This window comes from Otolemur garnettii, unplaced genomic scaffold, assembly GCF_000181295.1.
Source record: "Otolemur garnettii isolate 467f Iridium unplaced genomic scaffold, OtoGar3 scaffold00127, whole genome shotgun sequence".
Classification (NCBI taxonomy): domain Eukaryota; kingdom Metazoa; phylum Chordata; class Mammalia; order Primates; family Galagidae; genus Otolemur; species Otolemur garnettii.
The window spans coordinates 4,446,306-4,468,832 of NW_003852522.1; the positions used below are offsets into that span (position 1 = coordinate 4,446,306).

At 38.5% G+C, this 22,527-nt stretch overlaps 1 protein-coding gene across 1 annotated transcript; it reads left to right on the forward strand.

The window, feature by feature from the left end:
• The first annotated feature begins 1,227 nt into the window (after positions 1-1,227).
• ZNF560 (zinc finger protein 560) lies at positions 1,228-8,144 on the forward strand. Its single transcript, XM_003798052.3, is given in 9 exon segments — positions 1,228-1,257; positions 1,862-1,988; positions 2,915-2,998; positions 3,490-3,572; positions 4,817-4,943; positions 5,493-5,570; positions 6,040-6,122; positions 6,519-7,869; positions 7,872-8,144. Coding segments are annotated over 9 exon segments (2,166 nt in total). The 3' UTR covers positions 8,075-8,144.
• Positions 8,145-22,527: the final 14,383 nt, after the last annotated feature.

A 22,527-nucleotide genomic window follows, 5' to 3' on the forward strand; every position in this document is an offset into this window, starting at 1 on the left:
CAACGCCTGGCTAGATTCTAAGGCTTTTGCATTAGAAGTAGAATATCACATTTTAAATAAGCCAGGTAACAATTTCCAGAATCATTTATATGTGATCTTAGAGAGTAAAAACTATCATAGAGGCTCAGACATAGAGACAGATGTGACTGTTTCAAGTACTGGTTCACCACTTCCTAAGTAGATGGTTTTGTGACTATCATTTTTGTCTTCTGAATTTAGGTTTTTTCAGCATTAAGTAGGGATAATCACCTATGAAGGGCTGTTAGGATAATTAAGTGAGCTGATATGCACACAAAGTTCCTAGTATAACTTTTAACACATTAAAGTATCCAGTAAATGGCAGTTGATGTCATTAATATTCAATATATAGTATATGTGTACCCTTTTTTTTTTTTCCAGTTTTTGGCCGGGGTTGGGTTTGAACCTGCCACCTCTGGTATATGGGGCCAATGCCCTACTCCTTTGAGCCACAGGTGCTGCCCTGTATACGTACTTTTTAAGTTAGTTTCATATGTATCAACAGCACTGAGAGATAATGTAAGTAATGGACAATGGACTGGTAAGTAATGGTTGTTGATTAATGATTGATGTATACAAAGTTCAAATAACTGTATAAATAGCAAGAGGGTGCCAGTATCCACTTAGATTTATAAGCTACCTTGGCATGTCCTTGGAATCACAAAAATGTGTTTATGGAAGTCATCCTGTTGATCCTGATTTCCTATATTAGATCTCCCCTGCACAATGTGGAGTCTAATGATCTGGGCCTGAATATTCACCCTTCTAGTTCCTTTCTGTGGTGCTGAAGTGTGCCAGAGAAGGACTTTTTGTAAGACATTTTCCTGATATGTGTGCTCTGGCAAGAGTTGCTGTATAATCTCATCCATGAGTTCTGTTAACACCAGCAAAATAAGAACCACATTTTTCAGGCCTTAAGTTTCCTTATTTCTACAATGAGGATATTATACTCTTCTTTATGAGCAGGTTGGTTCACAATCCCTTCTTCTCATTCAGGGTGAAACAACTGTAATGATACTGTGTGGAGGTGTGTGTTTGTAAATGTGCTAGATTTATATGAGAATTTCAAACTAGGGTGGAATGAATTCCATGCATGTGAATGTGGGGGTTATGGTCAACTCTGGCTTTTCATGCCTTCTTTCTTTTCCAGGAGATCTTTCCAGGGACCCACCCTGTCTTCATGAAGAAAAGATAGAGGCAGAAAAGAAGATGGCCAATTGCCTGACAAATTGTTATCAGGTATGCAGAAAGATTATTCTTAGAGAAAATCACATAGTTGCATCACCAGGTAGACACATTTCCTTCTAGGCAGACTTGTTTCCAAAGCTTCATAAAGTAAATAGACTCCCTCAAGGGCTGAGTCACTCACTGAATTTTCCCAGAGAGTGGACGCTCTCATATTGGAGAAGAATTACCTGAAAAACCTTTCAGTAATTACTAATTCACATTGTCCTTCATGCTGCTAAACATATGTTTCTTACTGTGCTGAGTGCATGTCAGAAGATAAGAAAGTTGAAAGTATCTTTTGCTCAAAGGCTTTAATCATTAATCACCATTTACCAACTGTATGGAGTATTCTCTGGAATGTGCTTTTAATAGAGGAAAATAAGACAAGAAAGCACTTGAAGTCTGGCTATGGTGAGATAAGTTCACATTTGAGATTGGAGTTGTTGAGTAGTGAATGAGTGAGGATAAAGAGGAGAATGCCTGAGACTGGTAAACCTTTGATAGATAAGGAAAAACCTAAGACTCTGTATTGACACATTGGGTTCTGTTACCTCATTCTCCACTGAATAGTGCTTGATGTTACTTGACCCAAGCAGTCATGTATGTGATGATTTAGGACTCAGTGACCTTTAATGACGTGGCTGTGGACTTCACCCAAGAAGAGTGGGTTTTATTGGCTCAAACTCAGAAAATCCTACACAAAGATGTGATGCTGGAGAACTACAAGAACCTGGCAACAGTAGGTAAGACTGGTATCATTCTTTGTATGTAGTCTGCTATGAACAGATTATGTTACATATTTAGTGTTGCAGGATTAGTGATATCAATTCTGAATGCAATGGGAAATAACACATAGTATAGTCCCTGCCCTAATAGGTTTTAATTACTTTTATGATGTTTAAAATATGGTCCCATATCAGTAGTATCACTGTTACTATTTTAGAAATGTACATTCCTTAGCTGGGCAGTGTGGCTCATGCCTGTAATCCTAGCAGTCTGGGAGGCCAAGGAGGGTGGATTGCTTGAGTTCAAGACCAGCCTGAGCAAGAATGAGACGCCCATCTCTACTAAAAATAGAAAAATTAGCTGGGCATTGTGGCGGATGCCTGTGGTTGTAGCTACATGGGAGGCTGAGACAAGAGTATTGCTTGAACCCAGGAGTTTGAGGTTGCAGTGAGCTATGATGATGTCATAGCACTCCAGCCCAGGGTAACAGAGTAATAAGACTCTGTCTCAAAAAAAAATGAAAGAAAGAAATGTACATTCCTTTGTCTTCCCCTGTGACTTACTGAATCAGAACTTCTACAGTTGGACCCTTTTGTCTGTGTTTTAACTCTCTCCGCAAGAATTAGATGTACAATAATATATACGAATCTTTGGTGTAGTTGTTTCCTCATGTGAACAAAGATCTCTTTGTTTCACTTACTTTATCTCTTATGTGTTTAAAGTGTTGGTGCTTGGTAAATGTGTACATAACCATCAATTTGGATTTCAGGGGTCAGAGATAACCAATTTTGTTTGGGTGCACAGAATGAAGTGATACTTGTTGCTTATTTTACTGCTTTCATTAGAATTACTAGATAATAATTAGATTCGTTCCTGAATCATAGGAAGGTTTATCTTCTCTTGCTTGAGCCTCTTCCATTAATCTGTTCTTCTTTGTGTAAAGGATATCAACTCATCAAACCCAGTCTCATCTCTTGGTTGGAACAAGAAGAAGAGTTGAGGACAGTGCAGGGAGGAGATCTCCAAGGTGAGTGTTCACAAACAATAACCCTGGTCAGTGAGAAATTAAGTATGTTTGGAAGCATAATGAGGAATTCCTTTAGATTCACTTCATTTTGAAAGGTTGAGGCCTTGTTTCTCAGAAGTTAGGGTATGTTTAAATTTCTGATACTCTAAATTTCCATCTATTCCAACTTTCTTTGATTTCATGAAATGACATAATTTATTTTCAAGTTCATTGTTTTGAACTGTGCTCTTGGTACAGATCTTTCTTACTTTCCTTTTCTGATAATATTCTGTTTACAATCAGTTTTCAATTTCAGAAAATCAATTTGTAATAAATTATCTAAGATTTTGACCCTTCATTCTTATCATTGCCAGATTTTCGACATACTAAATCTTCAAGCTTAGCTTTTTTTCCCATTTATTTAAAAACAAATACAAATGAGAGTTAACATTTCTTTCTGCCAACCTAAGTTTTTTTGTTTGTTTGTTTGTTTTTTTTGGGTTTAATTTCAGACTGGGAAATACTACTTAAAACCAATGTTTCGGCAGTACAGCAGGATTTTTGGATGGTACAAACTTCTAATGGGATACAAACAGTAAGATACAAAGGGTATTTCTTACTTTAGAATTCACATGTATTAGGACTTCCATTATTAAAAATAAGCACAAAAGAGAGATATTTGACAGAAAGAGCATTCACACAAGAGGGAGCAATGTCTGTGGAGAGTTATTCTGATAGAAGTGAATTTAGGAATATCCAAACTTAGTGTGAAACTTGCATCCTTCTAAAAAATGGTATAGGCCAGACATGGTGGCTCACACCTGTAATCCTAGCACTCTGGGAGGCCGAGGCTGGTGGATTGCTTGAACTCAGGAGTTTGAGACTAGAGCAAGACCCTGCCTCTACTTTCTAAAAATAGAAAAACTGAGGCAAGAGGATCGCTTGAGCCTAAGAGCTTGAGGTTGCTGTGAGTGATGATGCCACAGCACTCTCAAGGCACCAGAGCGAGACTGTCTCCCCCCCAAAATAAATAAATAAATAAATAAAAAAGGTACAATTATACTGACAAGTAGGATACATTTTCTTGTAGGTAGATCTGTTTCTAGCTTCCTTTAAAGCAAATAAAGACCCTGATTGAATTTCCCCCTAAAGCAGTGGTTCTCAACCTTCCTAATGCTACAACCCTTTAATACATTCCAACTTATTTATAATGAGCATTTATCAGGTGTTTATTATATGCTGCTGGAGTGTGTTGCAGTAGCAAGGATTAAAACGAGACAAGCTCCCAGTCATGTGTAAGAGAAGCTATTTTAGCCATGTTATTGACAGACACTGACAGTGAATGAATATAGATAGAAGAGTTCCTAATACCAGCAAATAAAGACCCTGATTGAATTTCCCCCTAAAGCAGTGGTTCTCAACCTTCCAAATGCTGCAACCCTTTAATACATTCCAACTTATTTATAATGAGCATTTATCAGGTGTTTACTATATGCTGCTGGAGTGTGTTGCAGTAGCAAGGATTAAAATGAGACAAGCTCCCAGTCCAGTTGTGGTGAGATTAGTTCATGTGTAAGAGAAGCTATTTTAGCCATGTTATTGACAGACACTGACAGTGAGTGAATGTAGATAGAAGAGTTCCTAATACCAGTGAGCCTGGGATTTGACAATGTGAGATAATCCAGATTTGCACTTTGAGCACTTTTCACTGTTTTAATTATTATTAATATATAAGTACTGTCCTTCAGTACCCTGTATAGGCTCTGTCCCCATTCCTCATTCTCTGGTGAACACTGGTGATGTTACTTGGCTCAAACTAGGATATGTATTATGGTTTAGGATCTGGTAACCTTTGACAGTGTGGCTGTGGAGTTCACCCAGGAGGAGTGGACTTTATTGGACACAACTCAGAGAAACCTATACAGAGATGTGATGTTAGAGAACTACAAGAACCTATCCTCAGTAGGTAAGACTGGCATCATTGCTTGTAGCTGCCTATGAAATGGATATGTATTATGTACTTACTGTGCCTCAGGATTAGTGATGTCAAATAACAGAGGCATTGTCCCTGTATCGGTGGGTTTTAATCTGGCATGATAGTCTTCAAATGTGATCCTAGGATCAATAGCATCGCCATTACTTCATTAGAAATGTGTGTTCTCAGAGTCCATATTTGATGTCTGCTTTTTGGGTCTTGATGTCTGTGTTGTAACAACCCCTCCATATAACTCTGATCTACCCCAAAGCTGAGAATCAGTGGTGTAGTAGTGGTAGTTTTCTCAGAATCAAGATTTCTTTTTGCAATACCCTTATTTTCTACTTGAGTAAAAGTCTTAGGGTTTTTTAAAATGTGCATTTAAGCCTGCATGTGAGCTTCTGGGGTCAGAGATAACTTTGAATTCCCTTTTGAATTCAGAAAGAAGAAATATTTGGATTTTGAGTCCTCCTTTCATGGTAAAGTTTGCCATCTCTTGTATGAGGCTCTTCCATTAATGTATCTTTCCCTGGGTTGCAGGTTACCAACTTTTTAAACCTAGTCTGATCTCTCAGTTGGAAGAAGAGTTTAGGACAGTCCAGAGAAGCATTTTTCAAGGTAAGTATTTGTGAAGACTCCCTAGTCAATTAAGATGTACTTTGAATTAGAAGACTGTGTCCATTGAACTCAAATGTTTTGGGGAAATTTTTAGGTTTTCATATTCCATTACTTTGTGTCCATGCAGAATTTCTGGTGATCTCACAAATGATCTGCTCTTCTTTGAGTTTACAGTTTTAATGCATACTTTGTCCTATTTTTTTCTTCCTTTCCTATCCTGATAATAGTTTCTGTTCACTATCATGTTTGATTTTCTTAGAATAAATTGTTTAAAACAATTACTTAATTTTGAACCTGAGTATTTATGACTACCAAATTTTAGACATTGCTAAACTGCTCAAATTTATCTTTGCTTTACTCTTTAGCATTTAGTTTGAAAACAAACACAAATGAGCTTTATTATTTTTAAGTTATTTAACCTACCATTTTGTGTGTAAACCCTCATAAATGTTTTTCTATCTTACATCAGAATGGAAAATGTGTCTTAAAACAAATGGGTCTGCCCTTCAGCAAGATATTTTTTGTTTAAAAACATCAAATGGGATACAACCGGTAAGATTAACAAAAGAAATTTCTTATTTTCTACATTCAAAATAGATTGGTATTACACTGCAGAAATCAGCACAAATGATAGATACTTGAGAGAAGTGGCATTTACCCTAGAGTGAGAATGTCTCCAGAGAGAGACCCTATACCTAGCATAAACCTGAATATTTCATTGTTCCCACAAACATATATATGTTTTCAACATATATAACTAGATATGCAACTTTCAAAATAATTTCATGAAAAGCTATACAACTTTTTTCAAGATTAGAATAGATTATACAGGATTTTTGCTGTAGAGTTTCTTTCTTTGAGTTGAAAGAAATTCAATTGGGTCGAATTTATTAAACTGTCTGATAAAATGCTTTATTCATTATTCATCATTCATTCCTTAATCAACAGGCAAGAAACCACAACGGAGGGGAACTCTATGACTATAAACAATGTGGAAATGTCTTCAGTGAACACTCATGCCTTAAGACACACATGAGTATTCAAAATGAGAACATTTCTGAATATAATCAGTATGGAGAAGACTTCCTTTCTCTGCACAAGGAAACCTCTACTAGAGGGAAACATTCTGTGTTTGATGAACGTGGAAAATCCTTCAGCCTGACTTTAAATGTTGAGTTCCAGAGAAAGTACACACAGGATAAATATTTTGAATGCAATGACTGTGGGAAAACTTTTGTTAATCAGTCACACATTCAGGCACACAGGAAAACTCACTATGGAGAAAAACTCTATGAATGTGAGCACTGTGGGAAAGTATTTCCTGACTCCATGACCTGTGCTGTGCATGTTGAAACACACATTGTAAAAAATACCTATGAATGTAAGGAATGTGGAAAAGGCTTTAGAAATCCTACCTATCTTGATAATCACATGCAAACACACACTGGAATGGAACCATACAAGTGTAAGGACTGTGGGAAAGTCTTCACCGTGCACTCAGACCTAACTAAACACATACAAACTCACACTGGAGAGAAGCCCTATGAGTGTAAGGAATGTGGTAAAGCCTTCCGTACATCCTCAGGCCTTATTGAACATATGAGATGTCATACAGGAGAGAGACCCTTTAAGTGTGACCAGTGTGAGAAAGCTTTTGTTTCTTTATCATCTCTTTTTGCACATCTGAGAACTCATGCTGGAGAGAAGTTCTTTGACTGTTACATGTGTGGGAAACTATTTACCTCTTCTTCTTATCTTCGAGTTCATATGCGAACTCACACGGGAGAGAGACCATATAGATGCAAGGAGTGTGGGAAAGCCTTCACTAAAAGCTCATACCTCACTAAGCATTTACGAATACACACTGGAGAGAAACCCTATGAATGTCAGAAATGTGGAAAAGCCTTCATTGAGCGTTCATACCTTACTAGACATATACGAACACACACTGGAGAGAAGCCCTATGAATGTAAAGAATGTGGGAAAGCTTTTGCTGTTTCCTCAAGCCTAACTGATCATGTAAGAATTCACACTGGTGAGAAACCCTATAAATGTGATGAATGTGGAAAAGCCTATAATAGGTGTGGTCTACTAACTCAACATTCAAAAACTCATACCACAGAGAAGACCTTTGAATGTAAGGCATGTGGAAAATCCTTCAGAAATTCTTCATGCCTTAACGATCACTTCCGAACTCACACTGAAATGAAACCCTATGAATGTAAGGAATGTGGAAAAACATTCACTTGGCGCTCAAGCCTTACTAAACATGTACGTATGCACAATAGCGAGAAGCCTTATGATGTGGGGAATGTGGGAAACTCTTCCATACAGGATGTATTTGGCATATGAGAGGTCACACAGGAGAAAAATGCTTTGAATGTAACCAATGTGGGAAAGCCTTTGCTTCCTTTTCATGTCATATTGCATATTTGAGAACTCGCACTGAAGAAATGCCTTATGTATGGAATGTGGTAAAACCTTCACTGTTTCCTCAAGCCTAACTGAACATGTAAGGATTCATAGTGGAGAGTAACCCTATAAATGTAAGGAATACAGAAAAGCATTCACTGGTTTTTCTCATCTTACTGAACATATAAAAACACACTACAGAGAAACCCTTTTTATGTAAGGAAGGAGGAAAATCGTTTAGACAGTCCATATGCCTTAATAATCACAGACTTACCCACACTGATGAGAATCATTACTAATGTAACCAATTTGTGAACATGTTCTGTTGTCCCTGTTCACTTTAAAGATATGAAAGACCAGTTTCTCTTTTTCTGGCTGTAACCATGGAGGGTGTCAAAGAGAAGAAAAAGAAGGTTCTTGCTGTGCCAGAAACCCTTTAAAAAGCGAAAGAATTTTGCAGAGCTGAAGATCAAGCATCTGAGAAGTGTGCTCAAAAGATGCTTTGTAAGACAAGGAGGAAGCTTATCTATGAAAAAGCTAAGCATTATAAAGAATACAGGCAAATGTACAGAACTGAGATTAGGATGGCAAAAAAAGTTGGCAACTTCTATGTACCTGCAGAACCCAAATTGGCATTTGTCATCAGGATCAGACATATCAGTGGTGTGAGTCCAAAGGTCTGAAAGGTGTTGCAGCTTCTTTGCCTTCGCCAGATCTTCAATGGAACTTTTGTTTAGCTCAACAAGGCTTCCATTAACATGCTGAGGATTGTAGAATCGTATATTGCATGGGAGTACCAAAACTGAAGTCAGTAAATGAGCTAATCTACAAGCGTAGTTATGGCAAAATCAATAAGAAACAAATTGCTTTGACTGATAACAGTGATGTATACTGTTGGGAAACGCTTCAAAGAAGCAAATAACTTCTTGTGGCTCTTAAAGATATCATCTCCATAGGGTGGAATGAAGAAAAAGAACAACCTATAGCAGCCCGTATAACCTATGGCTAGGAGGAGTGAGAATTATAGGAAATACCTATAACACTTTGGTGAATAAGGGCATAGAGAGAGATTTAGTTCTAACAAGCATGAGAGCTCACGAGATGAGAGCATTGGTGAATTGGCAGTCTCTACACCTGTGGTGTTGAGAAGCAGGAGCTCAGCCTTACATTAGGCTAGAGGAGAAGGCAGACAAAAAGCATGCGCATTATATCACAGACACGCTTACTCTGTCTCCTCTCCTGCCTGCAGAACACCAGCACAGCATCTCTCTACTGAAGATTACCAAGCTTTGCCAAAGACTAAGATATATCTGTTCTAAGAAGACTGCTTTACTCTAAGATTCTCTCTCTCTCTCTCTCTCTCCAGTTAAAGTAGATAGCCCTCAAGCACCTAAGAGAAACTGTTCCTGAGCAAGGTAGCTTAGCGGTCTGTGTCTGGAACCTACCTAAGCCAGTCCTGGGCCCTGACAAGTGGTGAGACCTGGCCAGTCCTGGGCCCTGACAAGTGGTGTCAGAAGCAGATCCTGACAACAACCCACTTTGTAGAAGGTGGAGATGCTGGTAACCAGGAAGACCAAATCAATAGGCCTGTTAGAAGAATGAACTAAGGTATCTGCCCTGATTGTTTTTGTAATCTGGTCAGTTAATAAACAGTGACTGCTTTCAAAAAAAAAAAAAAAATATATATATATATATATATATATATATGAAAGACCTCACTTTGAAGATACTCCATGAAGTTAAGGCATGTAGGAGAGCCATCAAAATCTGCTAACAGGGTGGCGCCAGTGGCTCGGTGGGTAGGGTGCGAACTTCAGATAACGAGGGTGGCGGGTTTGAACCCAGCCCCAGCCAAACTGCAACAAAAAATAGTCAGGCATTGTGGCAAGTGTCTGTAGTCCCAGCTACTTGGGAGGCTGAGGCAAGAGAATCACTTAAGCCCAAGAGTTTGAGATTGCTGTGAGCTGTGATGCTACAGTACTCTATCCAGGGCAACACAGACTCTGTCTCAAAAAAAAAAAAAAATATGCAAAATCTGCTAACAGCGCAGTACATAAGAATCAATCAATTTGAACAATGTTCAAATCATGAAAAGTTTTCCCTATTCCCTTGGGTATTATTAAATATGTGAGATCTTACAATGGAGATAAACCCTACTAATGTAAATTCCATGGAAAGATTCTAGGCCTACTAAATACTTTGACGTTCACCTGTAATCTCATAGTAGAGAAAAACTTAAAAGAAGGTAGGAAATGTTGGAAAGTATTTGTTTACATTGATAGCATTGTTTTTCAGCCTTTAGTACACATGAGGTGATTCACATTCAAGCTGTGGATGTATGGAATAGGTGAACTGCCTGACATCTGACAGAGATGTGGCCTTCTGTGTAGTTCTACAGAACAATTTTGAAAATTTGTGCAGTCCTGATATAAAATGTCTTTATTCTACAGCAGTGCCATTGTAGTCTATTTCCTATACCTTCTAGGCTACAAAGTAGCCCTTGAGGAATCTGACCAAAGCCCCTATCAGCAGTGTAGATTCTCTTTGTGGGTTGTCATGGTCTTAGACATGGTCTACCTATGGTGGCCCACACTGGCTGATGTGTGAGATATAATACAGCTCTAAATGTAAAGTAAATGCTCTTCTTCATCATTCACAACTGATCTTTTCAGATAAGATACTAAGTTAAAAGAAGGGGCTGAATGGAGAAAGAGTGAGGTAACAGGTAGTAGTCTGAGATACTGTGACCCTGGAGGGAAAGCCATTACTTACCCTGCACCTAGGGAGGTTGTGCTTACTGTAATATCAAGCAGTGCAGAGATGTGGTGGGAACCATAAATGTTCATTCCCTTTGACCCATATATCTACCACCACAGTTTAGCAATCATATTATATACCTGAGTCAATTAATTGCTGTGATTGGCAGTATGACCAGTTTCTGGGTTTTCAGTGCATCCTTGTACAATGAAAACAATCTCTGGTGAATGTGGCTGGTCATGATATTCTGCTGTATTTGACACCATTATTGGCCTTTTGGTCATACAGACCAGCATGACCAAGTTTCAGTCTGAGTGGTACAACTGTAAGTATTTCTGATGCTCCAGCAAAACAGCAATCTTGGATTATGTCATGTATGGCCCATTGAGGCTGTTACTGTTTGATGACTCTTTCTGTAGTCCTTAATCCAACCAATGTAATGATTATCAAATTAATTTTAAAAGTCCTAAATGGAAGAGATGGATACATTGGGGGGGGGCGGGGCTGGTTTTGAACACACCTCCAGTATATGGGGCTAGCGCCCTAATATGGGGCTGGCGCCCTACTCCTTGAGCCACAGGCACGGCCCAGGGTACATTTTTGTGTTATGTGTTTTCATGGAGAGGAGTGGGTTGTGGAGTGGTTGTCTTGTGAGTATGAGTGCTCCTGTTTAGCCCAGCTCCTGTGACCTTTAACTGTCACCAGTGACATAAATAATCATCATATTAGTCTGAACTGCCTCATGTGGACTGTATCAGCTTATTGACTGTTTTCAGATGCCACAGGTCTCTCTGAAACTTGCTCACAAGTTGCCTGAGTCTTTGTAGATAATGGGAGAGGTAAATGCTGGATTCATCTTAGTGCTTAGACTCATAGTGATGGTATCATGGAAGTCTCATAGCCCAGACATGTACGGCTTCATAAGCTGATTTTTTTTTCTTTCCTTTCTTTTCTCTCTTTCCTTTTTAATTTTAAAAGATTGAGGGAGTACAAGTGCTTTTTCTTACAAGGATGAATAGTATAGAAACTGATTTCTCGTTGTCAATATATAAGATGCAGTTGATCTTTATATGCTGAATTTTACTAGAAGCCCTACCAATCATTCTTTAAAAGTCTAGCTTTTATGTATTATTTTGTGTTTCTCACATACATAGCCATATCATCTGTAATCGACAGTTTTATTTTCATTTCTAACTTTAGATAATTTATGTCTTTTTCTTAATTTTCTGCCTAAACAAGACCACCTTTAGAAGTAGTAAAAGCAGCATACTTTTGCTAATCCTAATGGCATATACTTTCTGTCTTTACCCATTACTGTATTGGCTATAGATATTATTACTAGATCAAAGCTTTTGTCTACTTTTTATTGTTTGGGGGAGGCTTTCTCGTGAACGGCTCAATAACGTGCCTCAGAGGAGTAGGCAAAAAACATAAAAAAGAAAAAGAATTTATTAAATGCTTTCCTCTGATTCCTTTTATTTTTTACTTTTTTTAAAAAATTGAGACAGTTTTGTCACCCCCGGTAGAGTGCTGCGGTGTCATAGCTCACAGCAACTTCAAACTCTTGGGCTCAAGCTGTTCTCTTGCCTCAGCCTCCTGAGTAGCTGGGACTACAGGGCTTGCCACAATGCCCGGCTATTTTTTGTTTGTTTGTTTAGCTGGCCTGGGCCGGGCTCACCAGCCCTGGAGCATATGGCCAGCTCCCTAACCAATGAGGTATGGGTGCCCAGCCGCCTGATTCCTTTTAGATGATACATTTTCTAAGAAAATTCAAGTACCTAGAACTGCACCTGCCTATTAGAGGTACCTAATATGTGAACGCATGATTTATACCTGAATGTATTCTATACATCTATAGTGTATACATATTTCTAAACTAAGTATTACTAAGTAAATTGACATGAAACATTCTTTTGTTACTCTATGCTTTGTCTTTTATATGAAATAGGAGTATTTCCTCCTTTCGTAAACTCACACGGTATTTATATATATATGTCTATATATTATATATATAAATAGACATAAATATATATAGACATATATATATATTTTATGTCAGTCAGAATTCACTGGCAAAATCATCTAGATTGTTACCAGTGTTACTGGATTTACTCATGTTTTGGAATGATTTCAAAGCATGGATTCAGTTGTTTTTATATTGTAGGGACTAGAAAGTTTCCAATTTCATCTTAAATCAGTTTTGATGAGTTTCGTTTCTGCAAGCATTTTTGTATCTTTAAATTTTATAGTCAAAGTTTATATTTTCTGGTATTTTAAGTTATATGTGGCTTCAGCCATTATGTACCTTTTATATTCCCCTTTTCATCCCTAGTACCACTTCTTTGTGTCTTTATAAAAACATCCTAATATTGGCCAGGCTCAGTGGCTCATGCCTGTAATCCTAGCACTCTGGGAGGCTGAGGTGGATGGACTGCCTGAACTCCAGTGTTTGAGACCAGCCTAAGCAAGAGCAACACCCTGTTTCTAAAAATAGCTGGGCATTGTGGCAAGCGCCTATATTCCCAGCTACCTGGGAGGCTGAGGCAAGAGAATTGCTTGAGCCCAAAAGTTTGAGGTTGCTGTGAGCTGTGACATCATAGCACTCCACTGAGAGTAACAAAGTGAGATTCTACCCCCCGAAAAACAAAAAATTAATATTGCCAGAATTTACTTGTTTTATTTACTTGTCAATTTACTTGTTTAATTTACTTGTTAATTTCTTTCAAAGAAAATAGCTTTGATTACTTTGGTGTATATTTAGTTTGTTTTCTGTAGTAGTCAAGTTGTGTTGCTGTAACAAATAACTACAGACAAGTTGGCTGACATGAGAAATTTTCTGTGTTGTGAATGCTGAAGTACATCTTCAGGGTTCCAGCATGATTGCTTTTTGGTGAGAGCCTCTTCTTGGCTTGTATAATGCTGTGTTTTTATTGTGTGTCTTCTTTCCCCTGGCTCAGAGAGAGCAAACTGTCTTTTGCCTTTTCTTTATAGGGTATTTTTTTATTTTTTGAGACACAGTCTCATTTGTTGCCCTTGGTAGAGTGCTATGGTGTCACAGCTCACAGCAACCTCAGACTCCAGGGCTCAAGCAATTCTCTTGTCCCAGCCTCCCAAGTAGCTAGGACTACAGGTGCCTGCCACAAAACTCGGCTGTTTTTTTTGTTGTGGTGGTCATTGTTTAGCAGGCCTGGGCTGGGTTTGAACCTGCCAGCTCCGGTGCATGTGGCCAGCAACCTAAGCACTGAACTATGGGTGCCACATTTTGTTACATTTTCTATGTAGAATCTTTTTAGTTTGATATGTTCTTACTTGACTATAAGTAAGTTGCTTTTGGTGTCAAGGCCTAAAAATCATTGGCAAGAACAGCATAATTCTTCTATGTTCTCTTGTAGCAGCTTTATGGTCACATAGTCTTAGGTTTAAGTCTTTAATCCAGTTTGAATGGATTTTTGTATAAGATAGAGTCTTTTTTTTTTTATTTATTCTTTTGTTTTTTTGAGACAGAGCCTCAAGCTGTCCCGCTGGGTAGAGTGCCGTGACATCATAGCTCACAGCAACCTCCAACTCCTGGGCTCAAGCAAGTCTCCTGCCTCAGCCTCCCAAGTAACTGGGACGACAAGTGCCCGCCAGAACACCCGGCTATTTTTTGGTTGCAGCTGTCATTGTTGCTTTTTTTGGCAGGCCCAGGCTGGATTTGAACCCGCCACCTTAGGTGTATGTGGCTGGCGCCTTAGCCGCTTGAGCCACAGGCGCCGAGCCTATAAGATGGAGTCTTTAGGGCTTTCTACATTTAAGATCATTGTTGTAAAACGAAATAATTTTACTTCTTTTTACTACTTGGATACCTTTTTTGTCTTTTTCTTATTAGTACTTATAGTTTTATATTGAATTGTAATAGCAATTGTGGGCCCTCTAGTCTTGATTTAAAGAGATTTTTTTTTCTCAAGAAATCAGGTTTTACTCTGTTGCTCAGGCTGAAATGTAGTGACTTAATCATAGCTACCTGAATTCTTGGGTTCAAGCGATTCTCCTGCCTCATCTTCCAGCTAGGAGTACAAGTACATGCCACAAAGGCTGGGTATTTATTTATTTTTTAACAGAGCCTCAAGATGTCACCCTGGGTAGAGTGCTGTGGCATCACAGCTCACAGCAATCCCCAACTCCTGGGCTCAAGCAATTCTCTTGCCTCTGCCTCCCAAGTAGCTGGGACTATAGGCGTCCGCCACAATACCTGGTTATTTTTTCTGGTTGCAGCCATCATTGTTGTTTGGCAGGCCTGGGCTGGATTCGAATCTGCCAGCTCAGGTGTATGTGGCTGGCACCTTAGCCACTTAAGCCACAGGTGCCGAGCCAAGGCTGGGTATTTTTTCAAAAATTTTTTTGAGAGAGGGGGTCTTGCTATGTTGCCCAGCCTGGTCACTAACTCCTGACCTCAAGCCATCCATCCTTTCAAAGTGCTGGACTTAAGGATATGAGCCACCATGCCTGGCTTGATCGTGTTCTTAAAGGAAAAGCTTTAAAGTTTTCACTGTTAAGTATGATGAACTGTGGCTTGTCATATGAGGTCTGACAATTAAGTTCACTAACTTGCCACCACGCACTTACATGTGCAGCACTGTAAAAACAGCTTAGTAAGGTTTCATAACCTTGGCATATCAGTGTTTCACTGCTGTGTTCAACATATGGTGGTGTCTTGCTGAGTGTAGTTCATCATCATCATTATTATTGCTGTCATGGGAACATCAGAGCTTGAATTACAGCAGTGACCAAACATTAAATTTCTTATTAAACTTGGCAGGAGTGGAAGTGAAATCAAAGACATGTTAGTCCAAGTTTATGGGATTAATGTCATGAAGAAAATGGCAGTGTACAAGTCAATTAAATGTTTTTCTAAGGGGAGAGAAAGTATCACTGATGAAGAGAGATCAGGGTGGCTAGTAAGCAGAACTGAGAAAACACTGCAAAAATTTGTCAACTTGTGTATCAAAATTGTTGGCTGACTGTGAGAAGCATAGCAGATCAAGCAAATAAAACATCAATAGAGAAATAGGAAAATAACTGAAAAACTTGGCATGAGATAGGTATGTGCAAAAATGGTCCTGAAGGAGCTCACTGATGAACAAAAGCAAAGGAGAGTTTGCCAAGACCTTTTTGTAAAGGCCCGACTATGTTTTAGGCCATGTTCACTGCTGGTGAAACATGAGCGTACCCATATGACCCTGAAACAAAGTATCAAAGTGCACAATGGAAGCCAGCTAATTCTCCATAACTAAAACATTCTGTCAGTCCACATTAACAGTCAAAAGAATGCTGCTAATCTTCTTTTGGAGGGGATTGTTCATTATCAATTTGTATCAACTAGACAGTTAACCAAGTTTACTATTTGGAAATGTGGAAAAGGCCGCATAAAAGGAAAAGCTTTGAAGCATGGAACAGTTAACACAAAAACAACCAAAATATTTGCCGATAACTTCTGGCTCTTGCATCATGGCAATGCAGCCACTCACATATAGCACTGTCTATGAGGGAGTTTTTAGCTAGTAAACAAATGACTGTACCGAAACAACCTCCCCACTCACCTGATTTGGTCCCCAATGACTTTTTTTTTTAACCCAAAGATAAAGAAAATATTGAAAGGAAGACATTTTAATGACACCAAGACATGAAGGGTAATATGATGACAGCTGTGATAACCATTCCAGATAAAAGAGTCCCAAAATTGCTTTGAAAGGTGGCCTAGGTACTGGTGATGGTGCATAGCTTCCCACGGGGAATACTTGGAAGATAACTGTAGTGATATTCAGCAATGAGGACGTAGCACTTTTTCTAGGATGAGTTTGTGAATTTAATTGTCAGATCATATATATAGCCATTATTATGTTGAGAAGCATTCCTTGTATACCTAATTTGTTTGGGAGTTGATATGAAATGATGATGAATTTTATTAAATGCTTTTTCTGCATTGATTGTAATAATGTTTTTTTCTTTCATTTTGTTAATGGTACATCACATTTATTGATTTACATATGTTGAATCATCCTTAACAACTAGGAGTAATTCCTACTTGATCATGCTGTGTTATCCTTTCAATAATTATTTTATTTAGGTTTGGTGCCTGTGGCTGAAGTGGCTAAGGCACCAGCCACATAGATCCAAGGTGGTAGGTTCGGGCCCACCAAACAACAATGATGGCTGCAACCAAAAAACAGCCGGGCATTGTGGTGGGTGCCTGTGGTCCCAGCTACTTGGGAGGCTGAGGCAGAAGACTCGCTTGAGCTCAGGAACTGAAAGTTGCTGTGAGCTGTGATGCCATGGCACTCTACCCAGAGTGACAGCTTAAGGCTCTGTCTCCAAAAAAAAAAAAATTATTATTATTTTATTTATTTATTTACTTTTGAGACAAGAGTTTCAAGCTATTGCTATGGGTAGAGTGCCATGGTGTCACAGCTCTCTGTAACCTCAAACTCTTGGGCTTAAGTGATTCTCTTGCCTCAGCCTCCCCAGTAGCTAGGACCAGGCGCCTGCCACAACACCCAGCTGGTTTTTTTTGTTGCAGTTGTTTGTCATTATTGTCTTAGCTGGCCCGAGGCCAGGTTCAAAGCCACCAGCCTAGATGTATGTGGCCAGTGCCCTACCATTGAGCTATGGGCACTGCCCCAATAATTATTTTAAATGTGATTTGATGAAATTTGCCCATCAAAAGACAGAGTGCCTGACTGCATTAAAAATGATACAACTATATATGTTGTTGTCGAGAGACTCATCTTTAAGGACACAAGTAGACTAAAGGGATGAACAGCGATACTCCTTGCTAACAGAAACCAAAAAGGAGCAGGAGTATACTTAGGTCAGAAAAAATATACTTCATATGAAAACTTTTAATGAGAAAAGGAGGTCATATAATAATAAAATGGTCAGTTAATCTAGACAAACAATTACAAATACATGTACACCAAACAGTAGAGCATTCAAGTATAATATCTAAGGCCAGTATTATGGGGTCTGAGTAGACAGTATTATACCAGTTGGGGGGGGTCCATTACTCTTAATTTCAACAATGGATATATTATCTAGACTGAGAATCAGTAGGGAAATATTGGACTTGAACTAAATATGCGACCTACAAAACAGTCCACTCAATACTTCAAATGGCTCGGCGCCTATAGCTCAACCGGCTAAGGCGCCAGCCACGTACACCTAAGGTGGCGGGTTCGAATCCCCAGCCTGGACCCGCCAAACAACAATGACGGCTGCAACCAAAAAAAATAGCCGGGCGTTGTGGCGGGCGCCTGTGATCCCAGCTACTTGGGAGGTAGAGGCAGGAGACTCGCTTGAGCCCAGGAGTTGGAGGTTGCTGTGAGCTGTAATGCCACGGCACTCTACCCAGGGGGACAGCTTGAGGCTCTGTCTCAAAAAAAAAAAAATACTTCAAATGGAAGTATATGATCCATTTCTATATAATGTAATTACATGTGTTTGAATTTTAATTCAGTTATCTAATTTTATACTTACATTTTCCTCATTTTTTTCTTTGATCCTTTTTCCTTAGTTTTCTTTTTGTTATTTTAATTTATACCTAATTATACATATTTAAGAGGGACAGTAATAGTTCAATACATATTTACAATATGTAATGTCAAATCAGCATAACACATCTATCACCTAGAACATTTATCATTTATGTTGCAAACATTCAAAATCGAGCCTTCTAGCTATTTGAAAATATATAAGAAATTGTTAATTGCTTTCACTCAGAACACTAGAATTTATTCCTCCTATACTTTCATTTTTCCTTTTGATATCTGAAACTTATGTGTTCCATTACCCTAAAATCTTTCTGTTTTCTCATAAAATAGACAAAGAATTTTGAACACAGTTATTTCTGTGACCTACCTGCTGGCTTATACACCAGCTAAGAGACTTAAAGACTTTAAAGTCATACAAGGTCAAAGTGCTAAGCCCACAACCAGTGGACACAGCCACTAGCACACAGGCTAATAAACAGGCACACAAGATGAGCAGGACCAGTCCCAAGACCCACACATTGAAACCTTCTATCCCAGAGATATACTGGGATAGAAGGGGAATACAAATTCCTTGCAGGTCTTTCCATTGAGGTAAAGTCTGTGTTTCCTCCCTTTGATTTTTGGTTGGTTTTGTGATTTTTTAAAAAAAAATAATGTATTTTGAAAAACCATTTGGTATTTTCTACTGAATTTGAACATAATATACTCTAGTTAACAAAATGCATGCTCATCAAGACAAATGTCAAAGATTACCCTTAGCAGCTAGATTTTAAATACTGTTAGGGGGAAAAAACCACCAAATTTGTCTAAATAATTAGAAGGAAAATCACATTATGTCATGCTTATTTAGTGGAATACTCTTCTACAAAGGAAAGCAACAATGATAAATTGTAATAGCTTTCTATTCTTGGTACCAATGGAAAATGTCAAAGATTATTCTTAGCAGCTAGATTTTAAATACTGTTAGGGAAAAAACTGCCAAATTTGTCTGAATAATTAAAAGGAAAAACACATTATGGCATGCTTATTTAGTGGAATACTCTTCTACAAAGGATAGCAACAATGATAAATTATAATAGCTTTCCATTCTTAGTACCAATGGATCAAAACAAAACAGATGTTTATTGTCTCACAGTTTCTGTTAGCCATACACGTAAGTGTGGACATGGCTTAGCCTGGGATTCTACTAAGGATCCCCTAAGACTAAAATCAGGGTATCATCTACATTGCATTTTCTTATGTATAGGCTAAAATATTGAAGGATGTGTTTCTAATCTGTGTCAGATTATTGGCAGAATTTTTTTTCAGATGTCTTATGTTGTCAATGCCAGCAACATAAATAAGAGTGTGTCTACTGTCTTTAGTTTCTAATACCTAGAACCCCTTTGAAGGGTCACATCTGATTTAGTCAGGTGTGTATCTCTAGGTATCTCTAGACATAAGTAAATGAAGTCCTCCTAGAGATATTCTAGATTACTTCTTTTGTATAACATATTATCAACTGACTTAGGGACTTGAATTATTATGTCTGCAAAATTCCTTCATTGTTGCCACACAATACTATTGTACTGATGTCCCATCACTTTTGCCATATTTTTTTGATTAGAAGGAAGTTGTTTATCCCAACAGCATTCAATAGCATTATACCAAGGAGTTACAAGTACCATCTCAGAATTCTGCTTACTGTCCTGGTAAACTCACTAACATGAATGAATCTCACAAACATAATGTGGCAAAAGAAAGCAGATGTAAAAAAATGCATACTATATTGTTGTTATGTATATAAAACTAGGCAAAATTGGGCAGCCTCTGTGGCTCAGTGGGTAGGGCACTGGCCCCATATACTGAGGGGGGCAGGTTTGAACATGGCCCTGGCCAAACTGCAACAAATAAAATAAAACAAAAAAATAGACAAGCCTCATGGTGGGCACCTGTAGTCCCAGCCACTTGGGAGGCTGAGGCAAGAGAATCACCTAAGCCCAGAAGCTGGGGGTTGCTGTGAGCTGTGACACCACAGCACTCTACTAAGGACCATATGTAGAGAAAATAAAAAAATTAAATTAGAAACTAGGCAAAATTAGTTTCAGTTTAGAGAAAGATGGAGTATACATTATAATAATAATTATTTATTATCCTGTTTGTCTCACTGAAAGGAGATGTAAGACATGGACAAAATGTATGGAGCTGCTATTTGAGGAATCTGAAAAGTAAATAGCAGATGTATGGGAAAAAATACCAGATTTCAAATAGGCAGTAAGTTTACCAGTTTTTCTCGTGGTGTCACCCAGTGTGGTGAAAACCCAGAGGTAGAAATCAGTACCAGCATGGAAGCTCCAGAAGAAGCCTTTTGGTTTTGGCAGTATATTGATGGGAAGGGGGTTTCTTTATGATCAGTGAGAAAGAGAGGGAGATCCATACCACATTATATTTTCTGCATTTACTTGCCTCCAGCCTTCAGGCAATCTTGTGGCAGTGAGACAAAACATAAACCTTTCCAACTGGACTGTGAGTTAGATGACCTTCTATGTAATCTAGCCTTTAGGCAGAAACACATATAGTAAGTATTACAAAATCTGAAAAACTCACACTGAAATCATAACCCACAGAGTGTTGACTAAAACTTGCAAGCTGAACCCAATAGAGTAATTGATTAAAAAATAATTCTATATTGTCCATAGAACTTAAAAGTCCAGAGTGTAATAGCATAATGATCAAAAAGCCCTGAATAAAATCCAAAATTATTCAACAGACTTACAGCAGAGCTTCAGGGGCTAACATTCATGATATCAGAGTTCCTGAAGAAGAGGAGAGAAAGTGTGATGCAGTAAAAATTTTTGAAAAAGTAATGGTGAAAAACTCAAATTTGGTAAAAGACATAAAATGTTCAGATTGAAAAATTTAGTGAACCCAAAACAGTAACTCTCCAAAATTCTAAACCCAAACAGAAAGTGCTGAAAGCTAAGGAGAAAAATCTTGAAATGAGACTGAGAACTACTTATAAGAGAACAATTCAATTGGCTGTGGATTTCTTACCAAAAAGCATAAAGGGAAAAAACAAAATTAAACATTTTTTAAGGGCTGAGAGAAGAGCAACAACCTTAATTTTTTTTTTTTTTTTGCTGGCTATGAGACTTTCCAGACATCTGCTTAGAGTAAGGTGTGTTTCTCTGTGTATGTTGAATGTAAGGTAACTCAAAGTTAATGTGAGATGGCTTCTATGAACGTACTGAGGCAACTGTGTGTAGGTTTGGATTCACATGCCTTCTCTTGATGGTCTCCTTTGGGGGCTTCTATCTACGTGATGGGGAAGAGAAAAGGATCATGGTTGAAATGTCAAAAATTAGTTTTAGGTATGTAGGCAGTTGGTCTTCTAATGATAAATTATTTCAACTAGTGGACGTGAAAGTGAAGATTTCAGAATTTGACAGATCAATACCTTTGGAAATGAGAGGAAACTTTTAAATCTGTACTGGTCATAGAGTCAAGAGTTAGCGGTATAGAATCAAGAGTCAGACTCTTAGAGTACTTGTCTTGGTCTGTCTCTTATGAGCTGTGTAATTTTGGAGAAAAAAGATGGCCTCTCGTTTCTATCTGCTTTTTTGTATACTGGGGATGAATTTCATAATAATAATAACCACCCGATTTTGTATCATAGGAATCAAATAAGTGAATGCATCTACTCAAATAAGAGAAAGCTTAGAATTAAATTAATCATAGGTAATGATATTTTATTTTTTGAGACAGAGTCTTAGTTCGTCACCCTTGGTATAGAGTGCTGTAGCATGTTAGCTCACAGCAACCTCAGACTCTTGGGTGCAAGGGATCCTCTTGCCTCAGTCTCCCAAGTAGCTGGGACTACAAGTACCTGATACAACACCTGGCTATTTTTTTTTTTAAGAGATAAGAGTTTCACTTTATAGCCCTCAGTAGAGTGCTATGGTGTCACAGCTCACAGCAACCTCCAACTCCTGGGTTTAGGCGATTCTCTTGCCTCAGCCTCCCAAGTAGCTGGGACTACAGGCACCTGCCACAATGCCCAGCTATTTCTTTGTTGCAATTTGGCCAGAGCTGGGTTTGAACACGCCACCCTCAGTATATGGGGCTGGCGCCCTACTCACTGAGCCACAGGTGCCGCCCAACCCAGCTATTTTTTTAAAAGAAGGGGTCTTGCTGTTGTTCAGGCTTAAACCCCTGAGTTCAAGCAGACTACCTACCTGGGCCTTTCAGAATGCTAGGATTATAGGCATTAGGCACCATGCCCA